The sequence below is a fragment of the Tinamus guttatus genome, unplaced genomic scaffold, assembly GCF_059628265.1.
Source record: "Tinamus guttatus ecotype Peru unplaced genomic scaffold, ASM5962826v1 Tinamus_guttatus_pri_ptg000629l, whole genome shotgun sequence".
Lineage (NCBI taxonomy): Eukaryota > Metazoa > Chordata > Aves > Tinamiformes > Tinamidae > Tinamus > Tinamus guttatus.
In genome coordinates, this window is record NW_028289163.1 from 217,935 (window position 1) to 233,828 (window position 15,894).

The following is a 15,894-nucleotide window of genomic DNA, read 5'->3' on the forward strand; positions in this document are numbered from 1 at the left end:
ACGCCTGGGCCCCCCGGGGCGGGCCGCGCCGCCGCCGCGCCTCCCCGACGGCGTTTCTGTTCCTGTTTTTCCCGTCACGGTTCAGTTCTGAATTATGCAAAGGGGGGGGAACTTACCCCCCTCCAACTCCCGCTCCTCCCCGCGGCGGATTTGCACAAAAGGGGGGCGGGGGGGGCCCCGCCGCTTCCCCCCCACCCCCGCCCCGCTCCGGCCCCGCGGCCGCCCCGTCGGGGAGGCGGGGGGGGGGGCTGTACATAGCTTGTCCCCGTGGCCCCCCCGGCGGTGGGCGGGGGGTCCGCGCCCGCCCCCTTCCCCCCCCCCGCGAGCAGCCCCTTCCCCGGCGAGCCCCCCCTCGCCCCTGCACTCCCGGCTGCTTTCTCTGGTTGCACTATTTCGGGTGAGTCCCCCCCGGGACCCCCCCTCCAGCGGGCTTCCCCCCACCCCCCCCGGGGTGCCCGGGCCCCGGCGGTCGCCCCCTCTTTGCCCTTTGCACATGCGCCCCCCCGGCCCGCCCGGGGGAACGGCACTATTTTGCCTAAAGTAAGAGTTTTATCTATATTTAAAGAGACAGATGATGTAATATATTCCCCCGCCCCACTCTCCGCCACCCCTCGCCCCGCTGCTGCCCGGCCTCTGCGCGTCTGTCCCTTGCCGCGGGGTGACGGGAGGGTGATGGGGACCTGGGGGGGAAGACGGGGACGGGGGGCTCCCGTCGTGGCTTTTAAAGTGCCTTAGGGTGAACTTGAAACCTCCGACCTCGGTACTTGAACCTCCGCGGGGTGTGAAACCCAGCGGGGGCCGCGGGCGGCCGCGCCCCCGCCCGGCAGTTTCGGGGTGGTTTATGTATTTCTGGTTGTTTTATTTTTTGTTGTTTTGTTTTATTTTGTCTCATTTTGTTTGTTTGTTTTTTTAAAAGAAGGCTGCTTGACAATAAACGGAGAAGCAGGGACTCCCCCTGCGCCCGCTGCGTCCGGGGACCGGGAGACGGGCGGGCTCCTCTGGGATGCTCCATGGAGCGGGATGCGGCGGGGACCCTCATGGGCCGCCCTCTGCCCGCTCCCGGCGCGGCGGTGTCCCCGGCGTCCCCCGCGGCGCCTCCTCCACGGCCACCTCCTCCAGCTCGCTCTCGCTGCCCTCCGCGCGCTCCTGGTAGCCAAAATCCAGGCTGGCGGCACAGAGCGGGGTCACATCCCGCCAGACCCCCCGCAGAGCCGCCGGCGCTTGCGGCTCACCTGGAGCTCGAGCCGTCCTCGGCCTCGCGGCTGCCGCCGCTGCTGCCGTCGCTCTCGGCGCTGGCCTCCTCGCGCAGCCCGCGCCGCAGCCGGGCCGCAAGCGCCGGGGGCGGCCGGCGGCCCCCGCCACGGCCACGCAGCAGCTCCCGCAGCTGCCGCCGCAGCTGCCGGCCCTGCAGCCGCCGCGGGGCCTGGGGCTGCCGCTGCAGCGCCCGCACGGCGCCCAGCCACAGCCCCGCCGCCTCCTCGTCGCTCGAGTCGCTGCGGGCACAGGGCGGCCTTGCAGCACCGCGCGCGGCACCGGCCCCGCCGCCCGCCCGCCCGCCCGCTCACAGCTCCTCGTCGCCCGCCTGCGCCCGGCTCAGCGGGGCCATGCAGATGGAGCAGGCGCTGCCCAGCTCCCGGTAGCACTCGCTGCAGTAGAGCCCTGCCGGGGCGCAGGGGCGGTGAGCGACCTCCCCGCGTGCTCCCTGCGCCCTTCTCGCACGCTCCGTGCGCTCTACCCACACGCTCCCTGCACATTTCCTGCATTCTCTGTCTCTGTGTGCTCCCTGCACACTTCCCGCGTCCTCCCACGTTCCCTGCGTGTTCCCTGCGTGCTCTCTGTGCGCTTCCCGCATGCTCCATCCCTGTGCACTCCGCATGTGCTCCCAACATTCTCTATCCCTGTGTGCTCCCTGCACACTTCCCGCGTCCTCCCACGTTCCCTGCGTGTTCCCTGCGTGCTCTCTGTGCACTTCCCGCATGCTCCATCCCCGTGTGCTCCGCACGTGCTCCCAGGGCGCTCCCTTCCTGCGCGCTCCCTGCGCTCCCTGCTCATTCCTTGCGCGCTGCTGGTACCCTTGCATCCCGGTGTGATGCAGGCCACGCAGTCCCGCTCGCCAGCTGCGCCGCACACCAGACAGCACCTCCAGCGCAGCCCCAGCCGCTGCGCCAGCCGGCCGAGCGCCGGGAACCTGCGCGCACCGTGGGGCCGTGCCGGGGCGGGCGGCAGCCGCGGGGCACCCCCCGGCGCTGCGCCGGTGCCCGCCTTACCGCGCGGTGAGCAGCAGGAGCGGGTCGGCGTGGGCGCCGTCGGCCGCGTGCCGCCGTGCCGCGCGGTGCAGCGCGCCCGCCAGCCCCGCGCGCCGCGCCAGGATGCTGTTGTAGAGGAAGCAGATGCGCTCCTGGGCGGGCGCACGTGGCATCGGCACTGGCGGCCAGCGCCCCGCTCCGGCACTGCCGCCACCGCCGCTCACCTGCTCGCGCTGCGGGTAGTAGGCGGCGCAGATCGTGCGCCGCAGTCGCCCCACGTAGCTGCCCACGAGCGCAATGGAGAGGCAGACGCCGTAGATGATGCCTGTGGGAAGCGGTGGGTTGGCGTGGGCACCCCCATCCACATGTTCCCATGTCCCCACGTCCCCGTGCGCACCCATGGACACATAGGTGCGGTAGTCAGGCTCCACAGGCTGCAGGCGGCAGCGCTGCGACAGCACCGAGACGTTGCCCTGCTGCAGTGCGTCGAATGCCCCGACCAGGTCACGGAAGATCTCGCTCGTGTAGCCGCTGCCGTTGACGGAGATGCTCAGCACCGACGGCGCTGCAGGCAGCTGCGGTCAGCACCAACATCGAAGCGGGACATCCCCATCCCCGTCCCCATCCCCATCCCCGTCCCTGTCCCTGTCCCTCGGCGGTGCCGCCGCTGCCTCACCCTGCGCCACCAGCTCCCCGCGTAGCTCGTGCTGCAGCAGGTCGAGGAGCCAGAAGACGCTGTAGTCGGCGAGGATGATGCCGAGCCCCAGCAGCACGTGCCGCAGCACGGCCGCCAGCTCCAGCCCGTAGCGCTGGCGCTCCTGCCGCGAGAGCCAGAGCGCGCGCGGGCGCACGTAGCGCGTGGCCTCGCGGCGCCGCAGCGGCAGCGCCGTGGGCTGCCCCCGCGCCGCCCGCCGCGCGTCCAGCTCGGCGAAGCGCCCCGTGATGTACACGTTGTCGAAGGTGTCGTCGCGCAGGTAGCGGTGCCGGTACCGCAGGGCCCTGGCAGGGGATGGGGACGGTGGGTGACAGGCCGCAGGGTGGCACCGGGGCTGCCCGTGGCGCGTGCCGCTCACTGGAGGTACATGTAGAGGGTGGCGCAGGTGGAGAAGTGGGCGAAGAGGCCGAGCACCTCGCGCGCGGGCTCCAGGCGCCGCCGCACGCCCTCCATGATGTCCGCGGCCACCTCGGCCAGGCTCCTGCTGGCCTCCAGGCTCACGGCGAAGTGGTGCGTGGCCGTCATGTTGAACTCGAACTCGCGCCGCACGCACTCCAGCGCCCGGCCCAGCGCTGCGGCGGGCGCCAACGGCGTCACCGGCACCGCCACCGACGCCGGCACCGCGGCCACCCTCCCGGGCACTCACGGGCAGCGATTTGCCTCTTGAGGAAGGACTGCACGTACTGGGGGATGATGCAGAAGAGCAGCACGACTGCGAGGGAACGCGCGGTCAGCGCCAGCGCGTCCCCCCCGGCGCCCGTCCCGCCGCCCCGGGGCCGCGCACCGTTGGCCAGGCCGCAGAGTGGCTTGAAGGCGGTGATGACGTAGCAGAGGAAGTAGAGGAAGGGGATGGCGCGCTCGCACTTGTCCTGCGCCTCGGCGAAGAGGCGCAGGCAGCGGCGCCGCGGGGTGCCCATCTCCCGGTTGCAGAGCTGGCCCAGCCTCGCCAGCCAGTGCCACACGTTGCGCAGGGCACGCGCTGTGGGCAGGCGCGTTGGGGACGCCGCGGGGACATGGGGACGTGGGCACGGCCTTGGGGACGTGGGCAGGGGTATGGGGATGAGGATGGGGTTTTGGGGAGGTGGGCAGGGCCATGAGGATGAGGGCAGGGCCATGGGGACAAGGACAGGGCCATGGGGATGTGGAGGGGACCATGAGGTTGTGGAGGGGGCCTGGGGGCCAAGGACAGGGCCATTGGGACATGAATAGAGCTATGGGGACATGGATTGGAGTTTGAGAGCTGGGACAGGACCATGGGGATAAGGAGACGGGTTCTTGGGGATGAGACACGGCATTGGGCGTGAGGACAAGGCTTTGGGAGCTGAGAGAAGGTGAGGGGACAAGACACGGGTGATGAGGACAAAGGCAGGGCCATGAGGACATGGGCAAGGGACTGGGAACGCGGGCAGAGTGCTGGGGACAAGGGCAGGGTGCTGGTGACAAGGACGGGTGCTGGGGATGGCCTCGGCCGTCCCCACTCACCCACGTGGCTCACGGAGTCCATGATGGAGCGGAAGAACCTGCGCACGCGGTCGCCCACCACCTTGGCCTTGCGCCCGATGTCCTTGATCTTCGCCAGCACGTCTGGGCGTCACCGAGGGGGCCGTCACCGTGTGGCGGCGGGTCCAGCCACCCCCTCGGTCCCCTCCTGTGTCCCCCGCTCACCGAGCAGCGGCTGGCGGGCGCGCTGCAGCCGCTCGGCCGTCTGGTTGAGGGCCAGCTCGGCGCCGCACGCCAGGGCCTCGGCGACGCGCGACACGTTGTGCAGCACGTTGGCGCACGGCCCCTGCGTCGCCATGCCCAGCGCCAGCAGCAGCAACAGCATCTTGCCCTCCTCTGCGGGCACAGCGGGCGCCGGGGCAGTCGGGGGATCATAGAGGATGAGGATGAGGATGAGGAAGGGGGTGCTTACTGGTGAAGATGTGCGGCAACGTGAGCAGCACGGTGACGCGCACCTTGACGGAGAAGGCCATGCCCAGCGCCAGCGCGGCGCCCAGGCTCACCGTGGTCACCAGGCAGTACCAGATGTTGTGGCTCTGCGCCAGCAGCACCAGGGCACCGTAGATGCTGCCCAGGGCCATGCCCAGGGCGAAGCCGACGACGCTGCGCGCCAGCTCCGGCACCGCGCGCTCCTCCCGCAGCGCCGCGCTGTGACAGGGCTGCGCCACCAACTGCCGCCACCAGCCCCGCAGCGCAGGACCCAGTGCTGCCAGCGGCCCCATGGCTGGAGGGACGGGCTCCTGAGGCCTCCCAGCCCGGACGGCTCCGGATGCTCCGTGCGGAATGGCCGTGGGCGGCTCACAATGAGCCGTTCTGTCCTGGCACCACCGCAGCCATGGAGCCAACGACGGGCACCGCGCAGGAGCCCTCGTCCCTTGGTGAGGTCCCCAAGCGACAGAAACCCCCCAACAACAGTGAGTTGTGCCCCCCCCAGCCCAGCGCGGTGCCTGGCGCTGCATCCCCGTCACCAACCGGCACCTGCCCCCGCAGCCCTGCAGCGCCTGGCGGGGCGGCTGCTGCCCGGCGCCTGCAGCCGCTTCCTCTGGAGCCCTCCGGAGCGGCACCGCCGCACCAAGATGCTGCTGGGCGCTGGCATCGGCATCCTCGTGGGCATCGGTGAGCGCTGCCTGTGCCAGGTGCCGCGGGGCGCTGCTGGCACCGCGATGCTCACGGTGCCGTTTCAGGGCTCTGCCAGCTGCTGCTGGCACCGATGGCCATCGCAGAGCGGCACAAGGTGCCGCTGGCCTGTGGGCTGGCAGGTGAGGCTAGGGACAGAGGGGGACAACATTGGGGTTGGTGGGGGCTGTGGTGCTACCGGCGGCTCCCTGCGCCCCGGCAGGTGCCAGCGCCCTTGGCTGGGCGACGTCCCCGCGGTTCCGCTGTGCCACCCTCCTGCTGGCACCCAAGCTGGCGGGCAAGGAGGGCCGGGTCTACGTGCTCTCCTACGCGCTCGCCGCCATCTACAACGGTACGGACTCCCCACGGGTACTGCCCCGGACACGGCCCCGGCGGGCGACCGGGGCTCTGAGACGGGCGCTGCCGCGTGCCAGGGCCGGTGGCCAACGTGCGGCACAACCTGGAGGAGGTGACGCGCGCGGTGGGCTGCGCCGCGGAGCTGCAGCTCAACCACAGCCGGCAGCTGTGGCAGGTGTCGACGGCGCCGCTGCGCTCCGTGCTGCAGGACATGGTGGTGAGGTGGCCGGGGGGCAGCGCGGGCGGCCGCGGGGCGCCACAGGGCTGCGCTGAGCCGGGGCCCCCTTCCTCCTCCTCCTTCCTCCTCCTTCCTCCTCCTGCTCCTGGCCACTGCAGCAAAGCGGGCGCACGCTCAACGCTGAGATGCAGAACATCTCGCGGGCCTTCGTGGGGCTCAACGAGGAGGTGGCCAGCGAGGCCGGCTACGACCTCCGGCAGCGCCCACGCGCTGCCGCCCCACAGGCCATGAGCACCCAGAAGCTCTACGAGACCAAGACCAAGCTGCGCTGCCAGCGTGAGAGCGGGCAGCGGCGCGGGGGCTGCAGGGTGCATGCAACGGCCAACGCATGGTGCATGCAGCGAGGGTGTTGGTGCTGCATGCGATGGGCCGTGCCGGGGGCTTGGTGCATGCAGTGGGCAGCGCATGGGAGGGCTGGTGCATGCCCTTGCGCCGTGCGCTCCCGCTCAGGGCCTGTCTGCTCCCAGAGGTGATCGACACAGCCATGCAGCGCTGCCAGGACTGGTTTGACGAGAAGCACGACGAGTGCATGGAGCAGATTGTGGTGCCCTTCATCAGCCACCTCCTCTGCCTGCCCATGAAGTTCACGTTCCTCTGCCACGTCGTCAAGGGTGGGTGGCATTCAGGGCCCTGGAGAGGCCGCGGCTCCGTCCAGCCTGGGGTCCTCAGAGCTCCTCTCTGTTGCGCCCAGTCATGCACGGCTGGTGCCGGGATAGGATCCCCGTGGAGGGCAACTTTGGGAAGATGTACGACATGGTGAACGGGTCCGTCAACAACCTCAGCCAGGACTTCAGCGCCCAGCTGGTCTTCCAGGTGGGCGCCCATCCCAACCCACCCCATCCCTCCCACCACATCCCACCACATCCCGCGGCACCCCTGCCCGGCCGTCCCAGGAGGTTCACCGTGACATGCTGCTGGGCGCCAATGTCTCGCGGGAGGAGCTGGTGGAGACGGTGACGTCCCATGTGGAGCACCATAGCGCCCAGCTGGGCCGCGCCGTCTCCTTCTTCCGCCTGCTGCTCTCCGGAACCTTCCTCCTCGTCTTCCTCTCGTGAGCGGGGGCCGGGCAGGATTGGTGGCACGGGGTTCCTGGGAAAGGGAGTTGCATCCCACCTCTCGTCACCCTGGCCACCCTCTCCTCAAAGGGCCTTCTCCTACACCAAGCGCTACAACCACGACCTCTCGTTCGACAACGTCTACATCACCACCTACTTCCGACAGATCGACGCCCGCCGCCGGAAGCAGGTGAAGTGGGAAGGGGCGCACGGAGGGTCTCGGTGGGGTGACAATGACCGTGCTGGACCACCCCGCTCACCCCGGGCAGGACAAGCGGACGCTGCTGCCGCTGCGCCGGGCAGAGGCGCCCGCCGTGATCTTCCCCATCCGCCTGACCGTGCAGCCGCCGGAGCTGCAGAGCATGGTGAGGAGGGGGGACACCAAGGGGACGTGGAACACAGCCGGAGCGGGGGGACAGCCACCAGCACGGCCCCCGCAGGTGGTGGAGCTGCTGAACTGCATCCCGCCGCTGCTGCTGCTGCTGCTGGCCTGGGGGCTGGACTGGGTGCTCGTCGCGGTGCTCGTCGCGGTGCGGGAGCACTCCTTCGTGCAGTACTCCTTCCGCAGTGAGCGCGGCCCCGCGGCGGCGCCGGCCCCAGCGCCCGGCCCCGCGCCCGGCCCAGCGCGCTGCCCGTCCCGCAGGCAGCCACCACCTGGAGCTGCGGGTGACGGGAGCGTCGCTGCTGGCGCGCCTGCTGCGCAGCACCGTGGGCGCCCTCAACACCTCCTCCCACCAGCACGTCCAATCCTCCAACCAGGGTAGGCGCCAGCGCGGGCGCCGCGGGCACGGGGCGCCGCGGCGTGCGGTGGCCCCGGCGCTCAGCACCTCTGCCCGTGTGCCCAGCCTGCCTGCCGCAGCCGCGGGCCATGACGACCCGGGGCTACCTGGCCAGCTGCCTGCCCCTGGCGCTGCTGGCACTGCTGTGCGTGGCGCAGGTCTACACGTACCGCCTGCGCCGCGTCCTCGCCGCCTTCTTCTTCCCCAAGGTGAGCGGTCCCCATGTCCCCCCACTGCGGGGGTGCCTGGCCGGGGCCACCAGTGCTGACGGCAGGCGCAGCGGGAGAAGCGGCGCGTGCTCTTCCTCTACAACCAGCTGCTGCGCCAGCGCCAGTGCTTCGTCCAGCTGCAGCGGCGCCGCGTGGCCCGGCGTTCCCGGCAGCGCCAGGGCCTGGTGAGCCACTGCACGGGGCTGGGGGGCCCTGGAGAAGAGGGAAGCAGCCTGGCCAGGCTGGGGACATGTTCCCGCTGCGGGGCGCCCATGCCCTTGCAGGGGACGTCGCTGCTGGAGCGGTGCTGCCGGCGCTGGCCAGCGCTGCGGCGCTACGTGCGCCGGCGCTGCGTGGTGTGCGATGAGCCCGAGACGCCGCAGAGCCGCTTCTGCGCGGCGCCCGCCTGCGCTGCCGTGTACTGTGGGCCGTGCTGGAGGGACGTGGGGCGCGCGTGCCTGGCCTGCCGCCCCGGGGACAGCGGCCTCTCTGAGGAGAGCAGCGAGGAGCGCGCGACCTACGCGGCCTGAGCGCGCCGCCCACCCCAATAAAGACCGAGGGTGACCGAGGTGGCCCAGGCGAGGGGGTGTGAGGTGCATCGGTGGGGGACACACTGTGGGGGGATGCACGGGCGTCTCAGCTGCACTGTCAGGTGAGGATGAGGGGCTCCCAGGGACACTGGACAGCAAAAACTGGGGGGTTGTGGAGCACTGGGAGGCAAAGACGGGCAAGGGGCTGCAGCAGGCAGCAAAGTGGGGCCCGGGGCTCCCCGCGTGTCTGCGCTGGGGGGACCCCGGGGATGGCCCTAGAGGCCAAACCAGGGGTCCTGCGGCCCCGGGGGCAGCGGCAGCTCCCGCGGCCCCGGCCGCTCTTTGCGGGTTCCCGGCGCCGCCGCAGCCCCGGGCCCGGCCCCGGCGGGCGGAGCGGCGGCGGCGGCGGGCGGAGCCGGCGGCGGGCGGGCAGGAAGTTCCTCCTCCCGGGCCGGGCCGGGCCGGGCCGGGCCGGGTCGAGGCGGGTGCTGGCGGCGGCGGCGGGGCGATGCGCGCCGGTGGCGGCGGCGGCGGCTCAGCTCGGCGGCAGCCGCCTGCGCGGGGCCGCGGCGCCCCGCACCGCCCGCGGGCCGGGTCCCGAGCCCGGTACCGGCTGCGGGAGGGCGATGGCGCGGCCGCTGCTCTGCGCCCTGGCGCTGCTCCTCACCGCCGGCACCGGGACGCGCGGACGCGACGCAGGTGAGCGCGCGGCACCGGGACGCCTGGGTCCCTCGGGCCGGGCGGGCGGGGCGGCAGCACCGGGGAGAATATCCCGCCCGGTTCCCGCAGAGTCGCGGTCCAAACCGGTCAGGGTCCGTCCGCCCCGACGGGGCCGCAGCATCGCTCGGGGCCGGTCGGTGCCAGCGGGTCCCCGGGTCCCGGGGGCTGCGGCGGCGCTCGGGACGGTGTCGCTGTCCGGCCGCGGCGCTGCCCGGGCTGCGAGGAGCGGCGAGGGCGGCTCTGCCCCGGCTCTCCCGGGGACGTCGGCGCCGCGGGCCAAGGCCCGGCGGCTCCGGCCTCGCCCCGGCCCTTGGTGGCGCCTGCGGCGGCGTCCGGGGCCGGGAGGAAGGAGCGGCGGGGGGGGGTGAGTCAACTGGGCCGGACCTGGCGGCGCTGCCCTGGGCCGGGCTGGTTGCGCCGGACCAGGCGGTGTCGCGCCCGGAGCTGGTGCCGCATGGGACGGAGCTGCGGGTGCATCCCGGGCTGCATCCGCGCTGTGTCCAGACCCCCTTCCCTCTCCACAGCCGGGGCTTGGATGATGCTCCGGGGGCAGCCTGGGAGCTGCTGGGAAGCAGTGCGGGAATCCTGCTCCCTGCTGCATCCCACTCCCCTCTCCAGCTCGAGGTCCATTCTTGCCCTGTGCCGGGAGCCCCTGCCAGGATGAGGGACCAGGCAGCAAGGAAGATGCCGGCTCCTCGCTGGATGCAGCCCCAGTGCGAGGGGAGCAGTGTTGGTGACTCAGTGGCTGTGTCCCTGTGCAGGTGACAGCAGCTCGTGGCACCACGCGGAGCGGGGACCTTCCTGGCACGTGACGCCGTGGGTCCTTCAGGGTGCCCGGAACCTGAGCCTGGCAGAGGCTGTGCAGGTGAGACCCCGGCCGTGTGGGTCCCCTGGAACCGCGTCCTCAGCCCTGCTCACCCCAGCCCCAGAACATCGGGAACCTCCATTTGCCTCCAGCCTGGGTGGGAAGGGGCAGGAGCAGCCGGAGCCCCCCCACAGCTCCCGCTTTCCCTGGCACCCCGGCCGGGTCCCCACCCTGCGCGGGCCGAGCTGGCACCCGGCACCCTCGTGGCCGGGGCGGAAGGGCCCGGCCCGCGGCCGTTGGGAGCCTCTCCAGGGTTTCCGGCCATGTTGCACCGGGCAGGAAGCACGGCGGGGGGGGGAACAGCTCCGCGCAACGCCCCCCCCACCCCTTCCCCCTGCACAATGCGCTGGCAAGAAGGGACAGGTCCCATGTGGCGGGAGCAGGGCGTCCCCTCCCGTCCCCTCCGGTGTGTGCCAGGGTGGGGGGTTCCGACGGGACCGGCTGCCTTTTGCAGGGGGGGTTCCCCCCCCAGCTGCTGCTGGCCCTGGAGCTGGAGGCGTCGCGGCTGGTGCTGGAACTGGAACAAAACTGGTGAGCTGGGATGGGGGGTGGCCCCGGCGCAGCCCGGTGCCGGTGCCGCTGCGTGGGGGGCGCTGAGCCGCGGGGGGGCCGCTCGTCTCCCTGGCAGGGAGCTGGGCGCTGCGGCGCTGCTCTACTACCGGCCGGACGGCGCGCGGGTGGCACGGGAGGCCGGCGAGCAGGTAGGGGCTGCGCGGCGGGGGGTCGCGGTGCCCGGCGCGGTGCCCGAGCCCCCCCTCACCCCATTCCCTGCTGCAGGATCGTTGCTGCTACCGCGGGAGCGCGCGGGGCTTCCCCGGCTCGCACGCCGCCCTCTGCGCCTGCGCTGGGCTCAGGTGAGCGCCGGCCCCCGCCACCCCCAGGCAGCCCCGGTGTCCCCCCCGCCGCCGTCCCGCTCATCCCTGGGGACCCTCCCACAGCGGCCACCTCCGGCTGTCGGAGAACAGGAGCTACGGGCTGGAGCCGGCCCTCGGCGGCCCCCCCGGGCAGCACGTCGCACACCGGCTGCCCCGGCACGGCCGGCTGGCACCGCGCGCCTGCGGCCCGGCGCCCACGGCCAGCGCGGAGCTGGAGACGGAGCCGCCGCGGCAGCAGCGGGTGGGTGTCCCCGTGTCCCCTCTGCTGTGTCCCTGCGCTCGGCACCCCCTGACCCGCTCGGTCACCCCTCCAGGACAAGCGGGCAGTGGAGGAGCAGCGCTTTGTGGAGCTGGTCATGGTGGTGGACCACGCTGCGGTGAGGGTTGCTGCCACCCCCCTTCTCCCCATCTGTCCCCCTGGGCTCCATCCCTGCCGTGACGCCCTGTTCTGCCCCCCGCCGCAGTCGCAGAACTACCCCAACCTGGAGCGCGTCCGCACCCGCACGATGGAGATCGCCAACCAGGTGGACGCGGTGAGCTGGCACTGCGCGCCCCCCGCCCCGCTGCCACCCCACGGTGACACACGAGGGTCCCTGACCCCCCTCCACGTCACCCCCTGCAGTTCTTCCAGCCGCTGGGGGTGCGCGTGGCGCTGCTGGCCGTGGAGGTGTGGAGCCAGGGGGACCTGGTGCGCGTGGGCGCCAGCGGGCGCGCAGCCCTCGAGCGCTTCCTGCGCTGGCGCCACCAGGACCTGCTGCCCCGGCTGCCCCACGACAACGCGCAGCTGCTCACGTGCGTGTGCCACCCCCCCAGCCCCGTGTGTCCCCTTGTCCCCCCCGTGTGGCACCGGTGCCCAAGGTGCCGCTCTCCGCAGGGGCTCCCGCTTCGAGGACGTGGCCGTGGGCATGTCGGCACAGGCCTCCATGTGCTCGCCGGAGCGCTCCGGAGGGGTCAGCATGGTGGGTGCCACCCTCCCTTCCCTGTGCCACCCCCAGCCCCCAGCACTGACCCCCCGCTGTCCCCAGGACCACTCGGTCAGCGTGCTGGTGGTGGCCTCCACAGTGGCCCATCAGCTGGGCCACAACCTGGGCATGAGCCATGACAGCGCCGGGCGCCGCTGCCAGTGCCACAGCGTCTACCAGGACCGCAACTGCATCATGGACTCGCCCACGGGGTGAGCGCGGCGGGCGCCGGGGATGGAGAGGGACGGGGGGATCCTCCAGCCTGGCGTCACCTCCCTGCCCCCTGCCCAGGTTCCTGCCCGGCTTGAGCTTCAGCAACTGCAGCCAGCAGGACCTGGAGCGCAGCCTGCGCCAGGGCCGCGGCTGGTGCCTCTCCAACGTGCCCGAGCCCCAGCGCCTGGTGTGGACCCCGCTCTGCGGCAACGGCGTGGTGGAGCCCAGCGAGGCCTGCGACTGCGGCCTCCGCCTGGTGCGTGCCCGGGCGCCTGCGGTGCCCGTCCCGGTGCCCGCGCGCCGCTCACGGCAGCTCCTGCCCGCAGGAGTGCGCCGACCCCTGCTGCAACAGCAGCTCCTGCCAGCTGCTACCCGGAGCCCAGTGCGCCACGGGGGACGTCTGCTGCCACGACTGCCAGGTGTGCGGGGGGAACGGCGGGTTGTCCCCAGCGCTGGCGGCACCGAGGTGGCACCTGTTCTGACGCTGTCCCCCCAACCTTGCAGCTGCGCGGTGCCGGGCACCTGTGCCGCGCGGCGCGGGGCGAGTGCGACCTGCCCGAGTTCTGCGACGGGCGCTCGGCGCACTGCCCGCCCGACACCTTCCTGCAGGACGGGCAGCCCTGCGGCGGCGGGCGGGCGCGCTGCGCGGCCGGGGCCTGCGCCACGCTCGAGGGACAGTGCCAGCAGCTGCTGGGCGCAGGTAGGGGCGCGCGGGGGGCGGGAGGTGGCACAGCGGGTGGCTCTGTGGCTCACGGCTCCCCGCCGCAGGCGCTGGCCCCGTCTCCAGCTCCTGCATGGCCACCCTGAACAGCCGCGGCGACGAGCGTGGGCACTGCGGGCAGCTCCCCAATGGCTCCTACATCGCCTGCGCCCAGGGGTGAGCGGGCAGCATCGGGACACGGGGTGCCCTGCCACCCCATGGCGCCCCTGACCCTGCCACCCTGCAGGGACGCTGGCTGTGGGCGGCTACAGTGTCAGCGCGGTGGCAGCGACCGGGCGCCTGGCACCTGCTTGGGGACCCATCCACTCGCTGGCAATGACGTGAGCACCGCCACGGCCATGGTGCTGTCCGGCACCGCATGCGGCCCCGGCAAGGTGAGTGCAGCCTGGACGGGGACCCGGTGCTGCGGGTGCCGCCGCAGCGGGGTCCTGATGCAGCTCCCCCCACAAGGTGTGCCTGCAGCACCGGTGCCAGGACGCGTCGGCGCTGGACACGGAGCAGTGCCGCAGCAAGTGCCACGGGCACGGGGTGAGCCGGGGCGACAGTGCGGGGACGGGTGGCCATGAACGGGTGGCTCTGAACTCTGTGTTCCCCCTCCCCAACAGGTCTGCAACAACCTTGGGCACTGCCACTGCGAGCGCGGCTGGGCCCCCCCGAGCTGCGCCAGCCCCGGCGCCGGCGGCAGCGAGGACAGTGGCCCCGCGGCGCCGGAGCCAGGTGACGAGCGCGCCGGCTCAATGGCGCTTTGTGTGCGCGGGTGGCAGCGGTGGCGGGCGCTGACGCGCCGCTCTCTTGCAGGGGGCAGCGCGCTGCCCGCCGGCCTGCTGCTCGGCGCCCTGCTGCTGCTCGCGCTGCTGCTCGCCCTGTGCTGCCTGCGCCGCGCGGGGCTCCACAAGCGCCTCTGCCAGCTCGGCAAGGGCACCTCGTGCCAGTACAGGTGAGCGCGTGCGTGGCAGGAGCGCGCGGGCACCCCGAGCGCGCGGGCAGCGTTTGCGGCGGCTATCGCACCCCGCGTCTGCTTGTGCGCGTGTGACCCCGGGTGCGCGCATGTGTCCCTGTGCCCAGTGCTCCCCCCTGCGCCCCCGGCGCTCTCCGGTTCCCCCCATCCCGCCCTGCGCCGCTGACTCTCTTCTCCCCACAGTGCTGAGTCCCGCGTGCGCTTCCTGGGTGCGGAAGGCGCAGGCGGCCGGAGCGGTAACGTCAGCGCCGGAGCCCGCGCGCGGGGCTGCGCCTGAGCCGTGCCGCTTCGCCAGCCCCCGGCGCCGCGCGCCCCCCGGGCAGCGCCTGGCGGGCAGGCCGAGCGCGGGCGCGCGCGGGGCGCAGGGCCTCACCGCTGCCGCCGGGTTCGTTCTCTCTTGGGCTTCCACGGGGGCCAGGGCTTGGCTTGGCGTGGGCCCCCCCCGTGGCGCCCGCCGCCTCATCCCTCCTCCTCCTCCTCCTTGCAGGATCACACAGACGGAGCCGCCGCCAGCCCTACGGGCCCCCCCCGAGCGGCCCCGGCCGCCACGGTGGCCTCCGGGCACCGAGCTCCAGGTCATGCACAGCAGCAAGGTGAGGGGCCGGTGACGCCGGGTTTTGGGGGGGCCATGTCCCCCCTCCGGGGTACCCAGCAGGGAGATGCTGCCGGTGGCGGTGCTGTTGCTGCGGTTACGGCATCGTTGCCGTGGGTACCAGCGTTTGGTGCCAGGGATGTTGTTGCTGAGGAGACGCCCCCAGGGACCTGCTCCGAGCATCCTTCCTGCGCCCCGCATCCCTCTGGATGCTCCGGCACTGCGTTTCCCAGGCATGGAGCACGGGTGCCAGCCTGGACCGTGGCAGCTCAGCCGTGCCTGCCTGGCCCAGGGGGCTTAGTGTCCCCCTCCGTAGCACCCCCGTGTCCCTGCATGTTGTGACTGCTGCTGGCCGTGCCTCTCTGAGTGGGGTCTGGCAGTGGCTGCTGAGGGGGGTCTCTGCTTGGGGGGTCTCCGCATGCTGCATGGCTTGCACGAGCCCCACCGGCTGCTGCATGCGCCCCCCTCTCTGTCCCCGTCTCCCTCTCTCTGCAGCCACCCGCCCTGGCCTCCTCCAGGCCCCATCCGCCTTCCCGGCCTCTCCCGCCGGACCCTCTTCCCGGGAGCTCCCAGGTAAAGCCCGGGATGGAGGAGGAGGGGGGCAGCTCCTGTCCGCACCCCCCCGCTGCTGCATGGCCATCCGCGCCCCCATTGCTGGGGCGCCCTCACTGTCCCCCCTCCACTCTCTCCGCCCAGGCGCCCCCCGCGGCCCGGCCGCCCCCCCCCTCGCGCCCGCTGCCCGCGGACCCGGTGCTGCGCGGCACCCAGGTAACGGCCACGCCGAGGGGGCCCTCGAGCCCCCCGCGCCCTGCCAGGGAGCCCTTGACGCCTCTGCTTCCCTGCAGCCTCCCGGGCCAGAAAAGCCTCCCCCGCCACGCCGGCCGCTGCCCTCGGACCCGCTGCCCCCTGCCCAAGCCCCCGGCGCGGTGGTTCCTTCCAGGTGGGTGCAGGCAGCTGCAGGGGGGCGCAGCGGGGTGAGGGCAGAGATGGATGCTAAGGGGGGGCGCGGGGGGTGCAGCCATAGGGGGCCATGGTAGGGTCTGCAGGGCTCCGGGTGGGTGGGGGGTCTTTGGGAGCAGGATGGCTGGGGAGATCTGCAAAGGGTCGAGGCTGGGGGGCTCTGGGGGTATCTGTTCCACCCCCCCATCACTGCCTGCCTCTCTCCTCCGCCAGGCCGGCCCCGCCGCCGCCCGCCGGCCCCCCCGCTGCGCCCTAGCGCGGGGGCACCGGGATCGGGACCGCA

General features: G+C 72.9%; 3 protein-coding genes across 3 annotated transcripts; 2 read left to right on the plus strand and 1 right to left on the minus strand.

Moving 5' to 3' along the window:
• Nucleotides 1–1,035: 1,035 nt before the first annotated feature.
• Nucleotides 1,036–5,183, minus strand: DCST2 (DC-STAMP domain containing 2). Its single transcript, XM_088535429.1, has 14 exons — nucleotides 4,874–5,183; nucleotides 4,627–4,797; nucleotides 4,444–4,545; nucleotides 3,746–3,940; nucleotides 3,608–3,673; nucleotides 3,320–3,533; nucleotides 2,923–3,245; nucleotides 2,644–2,811; nucleotides 2,471–2,571; nucleotides 2,268–2,398; nucleotides 2,073–2,188; nucleotides 1,566–1,659; nucleotides 1,233–1,493; nucleotides 1,036–1,165 (listed from the first exon to the last, which is right to left on the minus strand). Exons 1-14 carry the CDS (start codon nucleotides 5,181–5,183, stop codon nucleotides 1,036–1,038), a joined length of 2,382 nt encoding a protein of 793 aa, XP_088391555.1.
• Nucleotides 5,184–5,296: 113 nt separating this feature from the next.
• On the plus strand, nucleotides 5,297–8,745 carry DCST1 (DC-STAMP domain containing 1). Its single transcript, XM_088535430.1, has 16 exons — nucleotides 5,297–5,375; nucleotides 5,452–5,577; nucleotides 5,646–5,720; nucleotides 5,801–5,929; nucleotides 6,012–6,151; nucleotides 6,271–6,448; nucleotides 6,640–6,783; nucleotides 6,864–6,985; nucleotides 7,066–7,223; nucleotides 7,318–7,417; nucleotides 7,497–7,592; nucleotides 7,668–7,794; nucleotides 7,871–7,987; nucleotides 8,073–8,215; nucleotides 8,287–8,400; nucleotides 8,500–8,745. Exons 1-16 carry the CDS (start codon nucleotides 5,297–5,299, stop codon nucleotides 8,743–8,745), a joined length of 2,094 nt encoding a protein of 697 aa, XP_088391556.1.
• A 540-nt stretch (nucleotides 8,746–9,285) lies between these two features.
• ADAM15 (ADAM metallopeptidase domain 15) lies at nucleotides 9,286–15,867 on the plus strand. The gene is made up of 24 exons (XM_088535431.1): nucleotides 9,286–9,444; nucleotides 10,227–10,330; nucleotides 10,785–10,861; nucleotides 10,959–11,031; nucleotides 11,108–11,184; nucleotides 11,269–11,446; nucleotides 11,520–11,582; nucleotides 11,670–11,738; nucleotides 11,828–11,997; nucleotides 12,080–12,164; nucleotides 12,231–12,379; nucleotides 12,459–12,636; nucleotides 12,707–12,799; nucleotides 12,885–13,080; nucleotides 13,149–13,257; nucleotides 13,328–13,475; nucleotides 13,552–13,629; nucleotides 13,707–13,818; nucleotides 13,900–14,038; nucleotides 14,547–14,652; nucleotides 15,147–15,224; nucleotides 15,348–15,419; nucleotides 15,497–15,591; nucleotides 15,825–15,867. The coding sequence occupies exons 1-24, from the start codon at nucleotides 9,372–9,374 to the stop codon at nucleotides 15,865–15,867; spliced, it is 2,565 nt and encodes an 854-aa protein (XP_088391557.1). The 5' UTR covers nucleotides 9,286–9,371.
• The last annotated feature ends 27 nt before the right edge of the window (nucleotides 15,868–15,894 follow it).

Excerpts from the sequence above, each read along its gene's own strand:
- ADAM15 (XM_088535431.1), top strand. The coding sequence starts at position 9,372 with ATGGCGCGGCCGCTGCTCTGCGCCCTGGCGCTGCTCCTCACCGCCGGC. Across the intron at positions 11,185-11,268 it reads TGCGCCTGCGCTGGGCTCAG|CGGCCACCTCCGGCTGTCGG; the intron begins GTGAGCGCCGGC and ends ACCCTCCCACAG. Across the intron at positions 13,630-13,706 it reads GCAAGTGCCACGGGCACGGG|GTCTGCAACAACCTTGGGCA; the intron begins GTGAGCCGGGGC and ends CCTCCCCAACAG.
- DCST2 (XM_088535429.1), bottom strand. The coding sequence starts at position 5,183 with ATGGGGCCGCTGGCAGCACTGGGTCCTGCGCTGCGGGGCTGGTGGCGG. Across the intron at positions 4,798-4,873 it reads GTTGCCGCACATCTTCACCA|AGGAGGGCAAGATGCTGTTG; the intron begins GTAAGCACCCCC and ends CTGTGCCCGCAG. Across the intron at positions 2,572-2,643 it reads CCGCACCTATGTGTCCATGG|GCATCATCTACGGCGTCTGC; the intron begins GTGCGCACGGGG and ends CGCTTCCCACAG.
- DCST1 (XM_088535430.1), top strand. The coding sequence starts at position 5,297 with ATGGAGCCAACGACGGGCACCGCGCAGGAGCCCTCGTCCCTTGGTGAG. Across the intron at positions 6,784-6,863 it reads CCTCTGCCACGTCGTCAAGG|TCATGCACGGCTGGTGCCGG; the intron begins GTGGGTGGCATT and ends TGTTGCGCCCAG. Across the intron at positions 8,401-8,499 it reads CCCGGCAGCGCCAGGGCCTG|GGGACGTCGCTGCTGGAGCG; the intron begins GTGAGCCACTGC and ends ATGCCCTTGCAG.